This window comes from Serinus canaria, chromosome 4A (assembly GCF_022539315.1).
Source record: "Serinus canaria isolate serCan28SL12 chromosome 4A, serCan2020, whole genome shotgun sequence".
NCBI lineage: Eukaryota > Metazoa > Chordata > Aves > Passeriformes > Fringillidae > Serinus > Serinus canaria.
In genome coordinates, this window is record NC_066318.1 from 9621458 (window position 1) to 9635163 (window position 13706).

Here is a 13706-nt window from a genome sequence, read left to right on the forward strand (position 1 = left end):
TTATCTCCCGGGCCACGGGCTCCCTCCGGCACGGCTCCGCTTCCCGGCGGCACAGAGCGAGCAGAACCCTGCGGCATAAGCTCCACGGAGCACTTTCGTGCGGCCCAGCTTTGCCTCGGCCGGACAATTATATCCAAGTACTGCAGGGCTGCGCCTGCAGAGCCGGGGCCGGGGTGTGGCGGGGTGCGTCCCGCGGGCTGGCCCCGCGTCCGAGCGGCCGCTCCTTTTTAGGCCGCGCCGGGCCCCGCTGCCGATCCCAGCGCGGGCCCGCCCCGCCGCAGCTGCGCGCCCGCCCCGCGCATGCGCCGCACCTTGTTTACCCCGCTCGGCACGGCGCTGCCGCGGGCGGCCGGCAGGTGTCGCCCCACGCCCAGGAGAGCGGGCCCCGCTGGGCGGCCGCCAGGTGGCGCCTGCGCCCTCCATTCGCCCGCGAGCCGCCGAGCAGCGAACACCCCAAACAATCCCCAGCGCCGCCGCCAAATTAAATAACCCCGACCCGCCCGCGCCCCGCGCCCCCTCCGCGCCCATAGCCCGGCACAGGCCGGGACGGGCGCGCAGCCGGCGAGCCGCGCCGGGAATACGGGAGCGGAGCTGCGCGCCGGGGCCTCCTCGCTGCCTACGCCGACACTGGGCAAGGTAAGTTAGAAAATGGCGGCGAAGCTTCTGGAAGTTTGGCGGGGGGACACGGGATCGCGGTGCGCGGCGGCGATGAGAGGCCGGGCCGGGGCCCGCGGCGCCCGGGCCCGCACGGGGCGCCAGGCCGGCTGGCCGCGGGGACTGCGCGCAGCCAAGATGGAGGACGGCGGGGCCGAGCCGCGAAAACACTCCAGCCCCCCGCTTCCCCACCCCCCGTTCCCGGCGCGCCGCGGCGGGGAGGGGGGAGGCGAGCGGAGCGCGAGTGAGAGAGCGAGAGGGCGCCGAAAACGGCCCCCCTGCCCCCCCCCGGCCCCCTTCCTCCTCCCCAGAGCCGGCCGCGGGCAGGCCGGGCCCGGCGCTCGGCGAGCTAAAATGGAGAACCGCCTTTTCCTCCTCCTCCTCCCCCCTTCTGCCGAGCCGAGCAGGGGCTGCCGGCAAGATGGAGGACTCGGGCATTGTGTGCGTGGGGTGTGTGTGCGGGCGAGCCGGGCCGGGCCGGGCCGGGCCGCTCGGGTGGGCAAGCCAGGGGAATGGGGTCGGGGCCCGAGCCGCGCTCGGGAGGAGCGCTGGGCCGCGCAGAGAAAATGGTGGGGCGGCTGCCTGTGCCCCGGGGTCGAATGTCGGGGGAGGCCGCGGGCCGGGGACTCGCACCCCTGACAGCGCTCCCTTCCCCCTGCTCCCCACTGTCCAGCAGCCGAGTTCTTCCTTCCAGCCCGCTGCCGGCGGGTTCCCCGCGCAGGGAAGTGCCGAGGGATCGGGGTTTGTCTCCTCAGTCTCTCTTCCCAGAGCTGGGGAACTCTGGCCGCCCTTCCCCGGGATTGCATAGGAGGGCTGGCGGAAGCGGGGCTCCTTCGGCCCAAGTGAGGACGTAGGTAGGGACTGACCTGCACCTTCCCCCCCCGCCTCCATTCGCTGCCCCCCCGCCCCGGCGCCCAGCTCGGCGAAGGCCTTTGTGGGTCGAGTTTTCCCCTCCGAGTGACTTTGGCCGAGCTCCTCGGCTGCTGTCCGCTAAGAGGAAGAGTTGTGGCAGTTTCCGTTCGGCTTCCTTTATTTTTTTTTTTTTGTAAAGAAAGGGCGCTTGCCAACTTGTGCCGGGGACGCCCGATGCCGGGAGCCGCGTGTTGCTGGAACCCCGCTGGGCTCTCGCCGGCCCCGGTGGGGGAGGGGGGCAGGAGGAGGAGGAGGAGGAAGGAGAATGCTTCTTACTGGGGGGTTTTGGCGCCACTTTTGTTTTAGATAGTGCTCCTCTGCCCCCTCCTCCTCGGCACGCACTGAACTGAGCTGAACCCTGCCCAGGTAGGAAACGAGAGCTTTCCTGGTGTTTCTCTTTTCTGGGCGCTTATTTTCTCTACACGGATAAAAAAAGAAAAATAGATAGATAGATAGATAGATAGATAGATAGATAGATAGATAGATAGATAGATAGATAGATAGATATACGTGCATATATGTATATATAGTTGCTGCGGTTAGGGACGAAGGGATAGAATAGTGAACGGCCGCAGATGGCTGGGCTGGGAGGCCCTGTTTTCCGGGAATTCCTCTCCCTACCCGAGCGCATCCCTTGGTGCTGGGCGTGCTGGCCTTGGGGGCCCGCACCGCTGTGCTCCCGGCCGCGCTGCCTCCATGCCTTCCTCTGTTCTGGTAGCGTTGTATAATCCGTCTACCCCGTGGAAATCCGGGACCCACCGACCTCAATTTTTTTTTTCCCCACCCTCTCTCCTCGCCCCCGCGAGCGGGCGTGGAAGCGATCGGGCTCCTCTGTCGCTGCTTTTATTTATTTATTATACTGCCCGGGCCCGGCTCTGCTTTCTTGTGTTCCCACGGGATGCGGCGTTAGGAGGTGACACAAAGTTTCAATCCCCGCCGAGTCCGGTGTTCTAGTTACTGAGGGGGAGTGTGTGGTTGGTTGTTTAGTTTGGTATTGGATTTTCCCTTTTTTTGTTGTTTGTTTGGGGTTTTTTCCGTTTGTTTTATTTTTTTAATTACTTTTTGGCAGCCCGGGTAGCGCTGCTGCCCTCCCGCCTGCCCTGCCCGCGCTCGAAAGCTCTCCCGAGCCACACCCTGGCGTGTCCGGTCTCCCGAGGCGCCTCAGCCGCCGTTGTGACCCCGCGTTTTCCCTGCGCGCCCCGGGGCCGCCGCCCGGCGCGGTTGCGGGGGGGGCCGTGCCGGCGCGGCCCGGGCGGGCGGGCGGTTGCCGAAGTGCGTCACGGCGGCCCCGCCGGGCCTGCTCGCCGCGCCTCGGGCCGCGCCCGCCGCCCATTGGCCACCGCCGCGCGGGAGGCGGCCGCTTCCTCCGGGCCCGGCCGGGCCCCTCCGCTCGGCTCGGGGCGAGCGCGGTCGGCGCTGCTCGGGCTCCGCTCCCCATCCCGTTTGCGCGGCTCGCCGGGCTGCTGGGAGGGAACGGAGGAAACGCCTTTTGGATCGCTTGTCTGGAAGCCGTTGCACGACCTCTTCCGTGCTCTCTGGGAGTTTTGTTTAATCTTGTGTTAAATGACCGAGAATGAGGGTTCCTAGAGTTTCCTACGGCGAGGTGTTGTTCTCCAAGCATAAGTCTCCCTGTAAACTCTTGGCAGTTCCGTCTCGATTTGTGATTGATTACTTCTTTCGTTAGCCATTCGGAAAAACAACTTCTGTTTTTCATAGTCTCTTTTCTTTAAATCACTAGTCTATTTATTATTATTCCTGAAGTATTTATCTGGTGTTGAACTCTCCCAAGACTTACCCATGTGCAGGCTGGCTGAGTGTGTGCAGAAAAATAAATACCACGAGTGATTGTGCAATTGACCATCATTAATCTCTGTCATCTTGGTATCACTTGTTCATTATCCTCAACTCATAATTTTGTGGCTCTGTCTTCCTGGTGATCAGTCACAAACTCAGTACTACAGATCTGGTATAGGGTTCTTTATTGGGTAACATAGTTTGTTTTCTTTTATGGCACAATAACAGTTTCATTGCTAAATGAAACAGGGTGTGAGAAATACATTGCTTTTAGAATAAACATGAATATTTTTTGCTGCTGAAAGCCCTGGAGGTCAATGGGCTGGAATCCCCACACTGTTTTGCTTAATCAAAGACTAAAAAAGCTTCGAAGTTATACAAAGGACAAAAATATTGATTGAATCTCATCTCTGACAAATAGATCTTGCTGTGTAACTCATATGGCTCAGGTTGATCCTTCTTGACAAAACCAGTGACATTGTGTTGTCTGCAGGTGGGTTTTGTGCAACCTGTGACATGAACCCCTGACCCCTGAATTTCTGTTGCTGTTGTTTGTATTAAGTTAGCTGTGGTAAACTTGGTTGGCTGTTGTATAAGCCCAAAAAACCCACAGGCATGGAACTGGGAGATAGGAAAAACTTTAATTTTTCTGTGATGCTTTCTAGCCTTCAGATAACTTCCAAGTTATGTACTTAGGCCAGAGTTATGCTTTTGGAGTTTTTTCACACATTTACCATTTCAAGAAGATAATGCCAAATAAAGTCAGTAACCAATGAAAGGATTTGTTAAACTTGTATTTAAGAAGTTAAGGTAAAACTTATGTACAGCTCTCATCTTTTAGATATAAAGTCTTGATGTTTTGCACCTGAAAACAAATTGAGTTAGTATAAATCAAGGATTCTATGATATTTGATTATATCTTTAAAAAACTGGGTTCTGTGTTTGTTCTGAAATGACAAAAATTGCTATTTCATAGCTTACTAAAATACTTAGTTTAAAAATGCATTATGTTACTTGAATAGCATTCACTTTATAAATTGGAGTATTCAGTTAGCTGGTTGGTAATCTAACTCAAATTCCATAAATATATTACATTTGAACTTTACATGTTCAAGTCTTTCAACATTTGGATTGAAATAATTTCCACTTGGAAGGAGTGTAAATAGAATTGTCAGTTAAATACTCTCTAGGTTTATTTTGTCTTAGTATAACTTACCAATAGCAACTAAATTATAAAAAATAAAGTAATGTAGACAGATTCTCTTGAATATTACATGCTACTGCAGTCTCCTGTAGAAAATAGCTGCAGGCAACAAACCACTTGAAAGTTCCTGCTCTTGGTGGTGGGAGCAACCGTGTTAGACTTAACTAAGTCATGAAATAATGCTGGCACATCAAAGCTTTATGAACTTTTTAAAATTAGATTGCTCTTTGTCACTTATGGCTCAAATTTAGAATGATTCCAGAATCCTCGTTTGTCATTTTCATTTGTGGTCTTACTGTCTCAGTTGTTTTGCTGCAGGCAAATATTTTAGGAGAGATGAGCTTTTCTGAGATTTGTGTGCCAGTAAAAACAGGTTGTATGTTTTACAGAAACCTGAAATACTTCACTTGCTCATTTTCACCAAATGAATCCTGGAAAATAAGCAAATATTTCTGCCTGTTACTTGTGCTTGTTGGTTGTGGTACTGGAATTCTGTGTTTTCTCAGATGAGACAAGAGACAAGGTTTCCAACTTAGTGTGATCTCTGCCTACAGTGGCCATTTCTTCTCTGATTTGAAAACTTAGAAGAATATTGTAGGTGTGAATTTCCAAAATGGTACTGTTGGGTTTTGGTGGTGGATGTTGTTTTGTTTTGTGTTGTTTGTTTGTTTGTTCCTCCTTTTTCCTCTTTTCTTTTTTTCGATGTGCGTAATTAAGAAAACATACTATATAGAGGAATATGTTCTCGATTTGGTCTCTTGTCAGCAAGATGTGAGAATTTCCAAGAGCATCATCTGGTTCAGTACTTGTTTTGTCATGGAAAGAAGTGATTGATAGCAGCCAGCAACATACCAGTTTAATAGTCTTAAATAAAAGCTTTGCTCTCTTTCTCAGTATCACTTAAAACATTCATATTCTGAAAGCTTCATCTTATATATATATGAGGATCATTGACAAAGAAGAAGAGAGTGATAATCTAGTCCTTGGGAAACAGAGGTGAGCGGGAAATTGGAGTTTTAGGTTGGAAAAAAGCTTGCACACAGCAAATATATGGAGGAATGGAAAGAGCTTTTTTCCATCTGCATCACAAAAACTTTAATGGTGGCATAGCCAATATCTGTGGTTTAGATTCAGTGCCGTCCAGCGTTTTAGGTGAACTCCTCTTTAAACTCAGAGGCTAAGTACAAATGGCAGTTCCTCAAGGTCCCATAGTTCCTGGGTCGTTGGCACCGGTAGTCGTGCCGTGTGGGCTGCTCTGGGCCTCCTTTTGCCTCCTGCCGCTGCCGTCCTTTGGCTCCGCACAGAGGTGGAGCGGAATGGGGCTGCGGGCGGGTGAGACGCCTGGTTCGGAGGGGCAGCCCCTCCCGGCCGGCCGGGGCGCGGGGCGTGCCGAGCTCCCGGTGGGTGCGCGCGGTGCCTGCAGCGGCCGCCCCCGGTCCCCAGGGGGCGCCCCGGCGGCGGGGCCGCGGCTGCGCGGGCGGCGGGGCCCGCGCGGGGATGGCGCGCGGGGATGGCGCGCAGGGAGCCGGCAGGAGCGCCTTCGGTCCCCTCGGCAGTGTCACATCTGCGGAACTGCAGCTCTTGGGCGAGCGTTTATTCCGTCTAAAAGGCTGCTTTGAAGAGTAAACCAGCTAAGCTCTTCCATTCAGTGGACAGGTTTCGTGTTTGGAGATTAGTACAGTGACTTCAGTTGGCTTTTTATATTAGAAAAAAAATCTGCTTTCAAAAAGTTCTGCGTCCTTGTAGTTTGAGGGTAATAAGTCTTGGGATCTGATGTGACTTTTGATAAGGTCGAATATTTACTTAAGAATGCTATAGCAAAAACTCATTTTGAGAGTACAAGTTTAAAACTGTAGTTTTAGTCCTATGCTGTTTTAACTAGAATTTATTTTCCTTAAATATTCTCATTTTGAAGTTTATAAAAATCTGGTAAAGTTGGAAAATAGTTTTTTGTGAGAATAAATACAAAGTTAGGGAAATCTCTAAAGGTGACCCTCATTTAGGTCATCTCAAACAATTGTAGGACTGGTGTTGGTTTGTTGTAGTTGGGAAACATGTATCAAGAAGGATGTTTCAGTGTTCAAGGGGTATCAACACATAAACTGTGTTCTTTTTTTTCTTGATCCTGTCAGTTTGATGGGTGAGATCACTGAAACTAGACCAGAATCCTAGATTTGATGGGTTATGCCATTCCATTATTTCACAGAAAGCTTAATCAGTTTTTAGTATCTCTGTATTTCCAAGTTTTCCACTGTTTAATTTTCCTAGATCTGTGAAATCTTGGGTAGAGGGAAAGGGAAACCTTTCACAAACATTTTCTGAGATCTGGCACCTGATTTTGGAGATAGGAATGTTGGAAAATTTGATCCCCTAGGGGTACCCCTGTGGCTTTCATGCGGCACCTGGCTTTTCCTAGCCTTTACTGGCTACAGATTTCCATGGAGAAGTCCTGGACTAGTCTCTGTTTAAACTTGTTTATACCAATTTGAGTCAGAAATGAAGGACATGTAGGACCATACTTGTGTGCAGCTACCTCTTGTGTTATTAAAGGAAAATAAATCAGTGGTCTGATAGCTGCTTTGTCCAGGTATATGCTACGTTGTTGTCTATTCTGCACTTTTTTTGATTGTGTAGCTAGCTATGATTTCTGCCTTTGGAAGGCTTATTTTTGTAAAAGAATATGATCAGAAGAGGGAGTAGATGTAAGAAGATTGGCGTATATAGCAGGGTAGTTTGTGATCTGTGATTGAGAAGCTGATCACAATACCTACCCAAAAAAGTATCTGAGAACATGTGTTGGTTGGTTTTGGGTTTTTTGTGAAATTTTTTTCTGGTAGGTAGGTGAATGGTTTATTTTCTTATGGCTCTGAATTTAGTGGCTTACTAGTCCTGCCCTTGCACAACCTTTTCTGCATTTTACTTTTCTATGCTTTATTTCAATAAATGTTAGTTATTATATTAGAGCAAGGGAATATGGGTGACACTAGAAATCATTTTGTTTTCTGCTTCTGTATAGCTCTAGAGAGGAAAGTATTTTTGCATCTGTTCCCATTGTTCAAGGGTTGATAGAACAAGCTGATGACTTCTGCTTGTGTTCTGAAAAAGGTCTCAAATGGTGCCTGTTGCCATATAAAGAGTCTCTCTGCAGGGGTTTAGATTGATAAGAATTATAGCTGAAATTTCAGGGTTTCCTATTAACAAAATAATGAATCTGAATATACTGACATTTCAGAAAAGACGAAACATTCCTGAAACTACTTACTATTTTAAAAAGTAACAGCTTAGGTATGCATATTTTATTTAGTTGTGGTTGCATTCCAAATTTGGCTTTGGAGTTTCTGCAAAGGTTTGGTGAAATGCTGCCTAGCTTGTGGCCTGTGGGTGATGGGGAGGACACCTGAGCCCACCTGCAGGCTCCCCTCGGGTTTCTCCCTGCTGCAGTGGTACCTCAGTTCCAGTGAGTGCAGGCACTCTGTGGTGAACACTCCCCTGATGCTTCCTGGGAGGGTGTGTGCTCTACTTGGTGAGGTCACACAGCAAAGAGGAATTAATGCAGTTATTTTCCTATTGCTTAGGCCATGTGAACTGACTGCAAAGAGATGGGCATTGTTGATGGGGAGGTCATGTTACAGTTCTTGGTTATGGCTGAATGGAAGTTTTTTACTGAACGTAGCATTTCGGCCTCAGTTTTAAGACCTTCCTGGCAGCATCATATCTGGGGAAAAGAAAATTTACTTCTACTTTATTTACAAATAAAAGTAAGCTGTTCAAGCTAAGGCTTTTTTAGTCTTTCATGCTATTACTTACCTGTTATTCCTTTATTCCTTTTCATAGAACTTTTGGTTCATCTTTCAATAAGGATCAACTGAAAATTTGGACCATATCAAGTCTTAGTAAGCAGATAATAAGCAAGTGATATAATTGTTTGTGGGTTTTTTTTTTTTTTTTTTTTTTTTGGTCAGAGTGTAATTTTCCAGCAAGGAGATTTCATTTTAAGTAGAGTGTGTATGGAGTGAGGGTGTGAATATTGGAGGTCTTATTTTTTCATCTGTTATTTTTATTAATGTACTGTGGGTACTTGAATGTATAGATTACTGAAGTTACAAAAATCCCCAATGTAAGTCATAAATGTGAGGAACACAGCTTCGTATTTAATGTGTGCATTTGAGGTGTCTGGTTTTCTGACTGACCAACAGGAGTCCTGGAATAAGACATTTTTTATGATTATGGATGTAGTGGTGAACTAATTTAATTTGGGTAAGATGTCAGTGCATCCTGACCACTGGCCATTTCACTTCGGATTTTCTTAGAAACAGAGGACTGATTATTATGGTGTTTTTTCCAAGGAAGGAAACTGGGAAGGCTTGATCAAGCCTTTTTTTTCAAAGCAAGAATGACCAGTGGCTGCAGTCCATATATCATGTGGCAGAGCCGTGCTTGTGTCAGGGAAATAGAGAAGAGAGTTGATATATTTTGATTTAGGGTAAAGAATACCATTTTAATATATTTGAACAGGAAAGATATCATATTAATAATTTGAGATTAATAACATAAGAATTTGTAAAATCTGGCTGTTTTGTACTATTTAGGGATGGGAAAAGTATTCTTGCAGGGAAGTTCCAGTTTGGTGTGTGGCTATATACTATTTTTGTTATTTCTTATGTACCTGTTTGGACAACTCTATCCAAAATACTTTCTTTTAACACCACACGAACTAAAGTTTTGCATAATGAATGCACAGTTGCTTCCTAGAAGTAATGCCGCCATGAAAAAATTGTGTTCTTGGTCACAGAATTGCTTAGGTGGGAAAGGACCCCTGGAGGTCTGATCCAGCCTTCTCCTTAAATCTTGTCCTGTAAGGCCACTTGTCAAGTTTTGAATGTCTCAGAGGATGAAGTTTCCTCAGTGTCTCTGGCAATCTCTTAGGCTATTCCTATGGGAAGTTCCTTCTTTATTTCAGATTTTAAAGTTATCTTAAATTCCTGAGAAGATTCATGTTTTTCACCCCCAGTATATGTTTAGAAAGTATCCTTTGATGTGGGAGGCTTGGAACTATAATGTCCCAGTTTAGAGCTGGTGATGGTTTTTTGCTGGGAATTTTAGAAAAAGAGTCAGGTAAATGGCTACTGAATGGCTTTTTGGTACCTACTTTTCCCTCTTGTTCCACGTGCTATTTATCCTTCTTTTCTCTGTGTTCAGGCTTCACTTACCGTGTCTGACAAAGTCTTGCAAATCAAACTTCCTTTCCTAAGTATTTACCTGTTCACTTAAGTGCCATTCATACACTAATCAAAATGATTCTTCTTGCAGTTTTCATATTTAAGCAGTGATATTTTTATTCCCTCTCATAAGTATTATTTCTAGAGATCTACAGTTCATTTGAAACTATGGTAACCAGAAAGGAAAGATGCACAAGTATCTCTCTTGGATCTGTGGCATGGGTCTGTTGTTACTTGCCTAATAAACAATTGGCTAAAGAAAAGGTGAAACTGGCTTTTGCATGTTGATTTACCAAATGTAGAAATGTTTTAACAAGGCAAATGCTTCAATAACACTGGAAAATGTTAGGGTTTTCTTCCCCACTCAGTTACATTTATTTTCAATATTCTGTGTTTAAGCTGTTCTTGTTTTATTAAATGTGCTTCCCTTCAACTAGTTTTGATAAGTTCTGTTTTCAAAACTGATATATATTAGTATTTGATTAATTTAAAAATGTTTATCAATTAAAAGGTATTGCTGATGCAGTGACATATATATTATATTACCACTCTGCTATGAAACAAACCAGATTTTGTACACAGAGGAGCTGTGGCTTGACAGTTGAAATATAATAAAAAAAATCAGCTTTTAGGAATTTTATTTGTATTGCTGCATTGCATTGTCTGTGTTATACTGCTCAATTTCTATTTGGCAAAACAGTGATTTTATTAAAATTAGCTTAGAGCGTCAGAGCAGTACTTATTGCTAAACAGAAATTTTCAAAGGTGACAAGACAGAGTGTTTATATCAATATGATATAAAAATGTCAAAAACATTTTGAGACACTTTCATTTCAATAGCATTGGATAGAAGAAAATACAAAAAGTCATCCTCTTCATGTACAGTAGGTTACTCATTAAGATTCTTCCTATTCACCCCCAAACGCAGTAACAATCTTTGGAAAATTGAATTCCCAAGGGTTTTCCTTTTTGTGCCAAGAGGCTGTAAATTGCAAAGCATACCTTGCATTCAAAACTGGTTAGAGAAGTTTTGTTTACAAGAGAGGATTTATGCATTATTGCATAAGCCTACAGATGGGTTTAGTCTTCCCTGCTCTCCAGTGAAGGGAAGCATGGAAACATTCAAATGGTTCTTTTGGATGCAAGATTGATTCAATGTTCCTGGGAACTTGGGCATGAAGAAACTTACTGAAGTTTTTCAGTTCCTTTTCAATAAGCATTATTGGTTAGTGTGTAAGGAGTTAAGCATCCTAGGAGATGAAATGGGATTACTGTGATAAAGGAAAATATAGCAAGAAAGATAGGAAAGGTGGGAATGTGGAAGAAAATGGGGATGAATACTAGAGCCATTTCAAAAGTACTTTGAGTGTCCAGTTCTGTCATCTTCTCTTTTTATTCTGTTGTGGAATATGTTGGCATTGAGTTATTAGATATATACAGTACAAGTAAATGCTTTAATGTAAAATCTTAGTCTTAGAATACATTGCCTTGCCAGATGTGGAAAGGTGCAACTGTTTGTTTTGAATGTTTAATTTTTGAATTCCAACTATCAAACATTAAAGGCTTTTTGAATGGGATTTAGAGGGGAGAACTCAAACTGGCAATCTGTTGAAAACAATTTTTTCTGGGAGGGTAGTTGGTGGAGAGACTAGTTACTTCACTGATGTGACAGAGCAGAATTGAGCAGTAATGTAACTAAGTAATTTTTCAACATAACTTCATGTGCAGAGTTTCCTCTCTCATTCATAATATTCTTCCTTCCATACTTGTTCACTTCAGGCTACTGAAGATGAGCCTTCCCATTCACAGGGCAGTTCCAAGAGTAGGTGCTGCTGCTGGGGTGGTTCTGTCTCTGTGTCCTGATCACATGCTCTATTATTAGCCTTGTGCCTCTGTTTTATGGCCACTTGAACCCTACAGGAAAAGTATTTTTCTGTGGGTTAAATTCCTCTAAAGTCAAATGTGTCCTGCTTTTGCATGAAAGAGGATTTTGGAGCTTTTGGCCTGTAAGAATACAGAAATACTCAGTATTTCAGTAGTTGAAGTGTTTCGTCAGTTACCTTGCTCAGCAGTAGTAGCAATGTCTTCTGTTACTGTAGAGCCAGGAAAAGGAAACTTTATTCCTGCTGTCATCACTTTTCTACCTGGTCTTACTCATAAAAACCGTCAGGCTGGCATGCCAGTTCCAAAAGTAGCCCTCTAATCTCTGCAGTGATCTCCATTTTATCTTTTTTTTCTTCCCCTGAAATGTTGCAAAGTCTGTCATAGATCAATTAGAGCTCCACAAGGAAATTCAGGACTGTGGTTGATTTACATTAATTTATGCAGGCAGGAGGACGGTGTAGATTTTTCTCTGGTTTCAGTCTGTGTGCTGGTTAGAAGTTGTGCAGGTGTTACTGGGAATAAGATGGAAGGGGTAAGAGAAGATTTTTCTTGCATCTTTGGCATGGTTAATCAGATGTTGTTGTAAAAACCCTGCTAGACCTCCTCCTTCAGCTGGATGCTTCCCAGCCTGCTGTGGTTAGATCTTATTATGAGCCTTTGCACTCTTGAGTTTTCTGTGGTTCCTGGAAGCTGCAGTGCCAGTTCTATACATGAGGTCTGGCTTTGGCCTGTTTACAGAGGATGGACCATGCTATGCAATGATCTGCAGTCCCATCCCTCCTAGCTTTGGAGATTTTTGGGGCGTCCTGAGGCTACAGGTCTTATCTCTAAGAGTACCTGATAATTAAATCAGACATACCCTTTTTTAATCTTATAAAGTATTAATATTGTCCTTCAGAGATATTAAGAAATGCCTGAACATGCCATGTGCCTCTCCTCTTTACTTCACTTTTGGCACAATTTAGACCATTTTGTTTTCTTCCACTCTTGGAAGAAAGCTTGTAGAGTGTTTTTTGCAACATGGGATCCTAGCTAAAAAGGTACTGGCTTTTTTTACATGTTTGGGAAGAACTTTGCTCTTGAATGATCAGAAGCTATTACATTGTGATTTATTGCCTAATTCCTTGCCATTTTAGATTTTAAATCTGGAAAAACTAGTCTGCTCTAGACACTGATGTATTGAAAATAAGATTCTATAAGAAAATCAAACTGACACCTACATTGTAGGCTGACTTTGCTTTGTGAAGTTGTAATCTGATCGGGAATACTAGGCAACAAGAAAGTCATATTTACAAGATGTTTGGAGTTCTGCAGATCATTTCAGGTTGTACAGAGGATTATAGATATGTGGGTTGTTCAGCATGTGTTTATATAAGCTGTGTTGGAACAGGAGTTTCTTTTTTGGTGTTGGAATTTGTAGCAGGCAGTGGGCATTGCTTCTCCCCAGTTTTGCAGGTGCTCCTTAGAAGGACTGTTGTGAATATAGCTGCAATTGCCTGAGCTCTCTGTTTCTCCTTATTGCTGTTGAAATGTTTCTGTGGGACTTCCCTGCTTGGAAGCATGCCAGAATGAGTGTGTGGGAAGACTTAATACTGGCTACTTACATAGCATTTTGTATGTTCAAACTCTTCTGCAAATATTAACTAATCTTTATTTAATGTTTGAGCCTAATTTCTGTCAGTATGAATCAATAACAGGCAGTTATGACCCCTATTTTTTTGATGTCAAAAGAACAAAATAATAGTAAGAATAATCTTTATCATCTCATTAACATACCATTTTTTGTCACTGTACCCTTCTGGTTTCACGTGGTGTAGAAAAAAGTTACTAATGGAGTGCAGTGCTGCTCTTCAGGAGGTCTCTGCATTGTAGGATGCTGACTGTGGGAAGGAATCACATTGTGTTCATTTTGTGTGTGGTATTGCAAACTTTTCTGTGTTGCTTTTTGTTTCTGCAGTATTAAGGTTTATTTCTTTCAGTCTGGGGAGCTGTAGCATATTCATAACATGTAATGCTGTGAGAATAATGTTCATTCTGAG

At 44.9% G+C, this 13706-nt stretch overlaps 2 protein-coding genes across 5 annotated transcripts in view; one reads left to right on the forward strand and one right to left on the reverse strand.

The window, feature by feature from the left end:
• LOC127059628 (collagen alpha-1(I) chain-like) lies at positions 1–3280 on the reverse strand. The gene is made up of 3 exons (XM_050974584.1): positions 2700–3280; positions 1723–1984; positions 1–1644 (listed from the first exon to the last, which is right to left on the reverse strand). The coding sequence occupies exons 1-3, from the start codon at positions 3278–3280 to the stop codon at positions 1–3; spliced, it is 2487 nt and encodes an 828-aa protein (XP_050830541.1).
• STAG2 (stromal antigen 2) overlaps positions 473–13706 on the forward strand; it is a 71212-nt gene continuing 57978 nt past the window's right edge. For 2 of the 4 annotated variants that reach the window (XM_030228767.2, XM_030228766.2), the window contains exon 1: positions 473–636. The gene's annotated coding sequence lies outside the window, so the exon portion shown is untranslated. Of the gene's footprint in view, positions 637–1796; positions 1933–13706 lie in introns of those variants that run through there. The other 2 variants (XM_030228765.2, XM_009090353.4) reach the window with 2 other exon arrangements.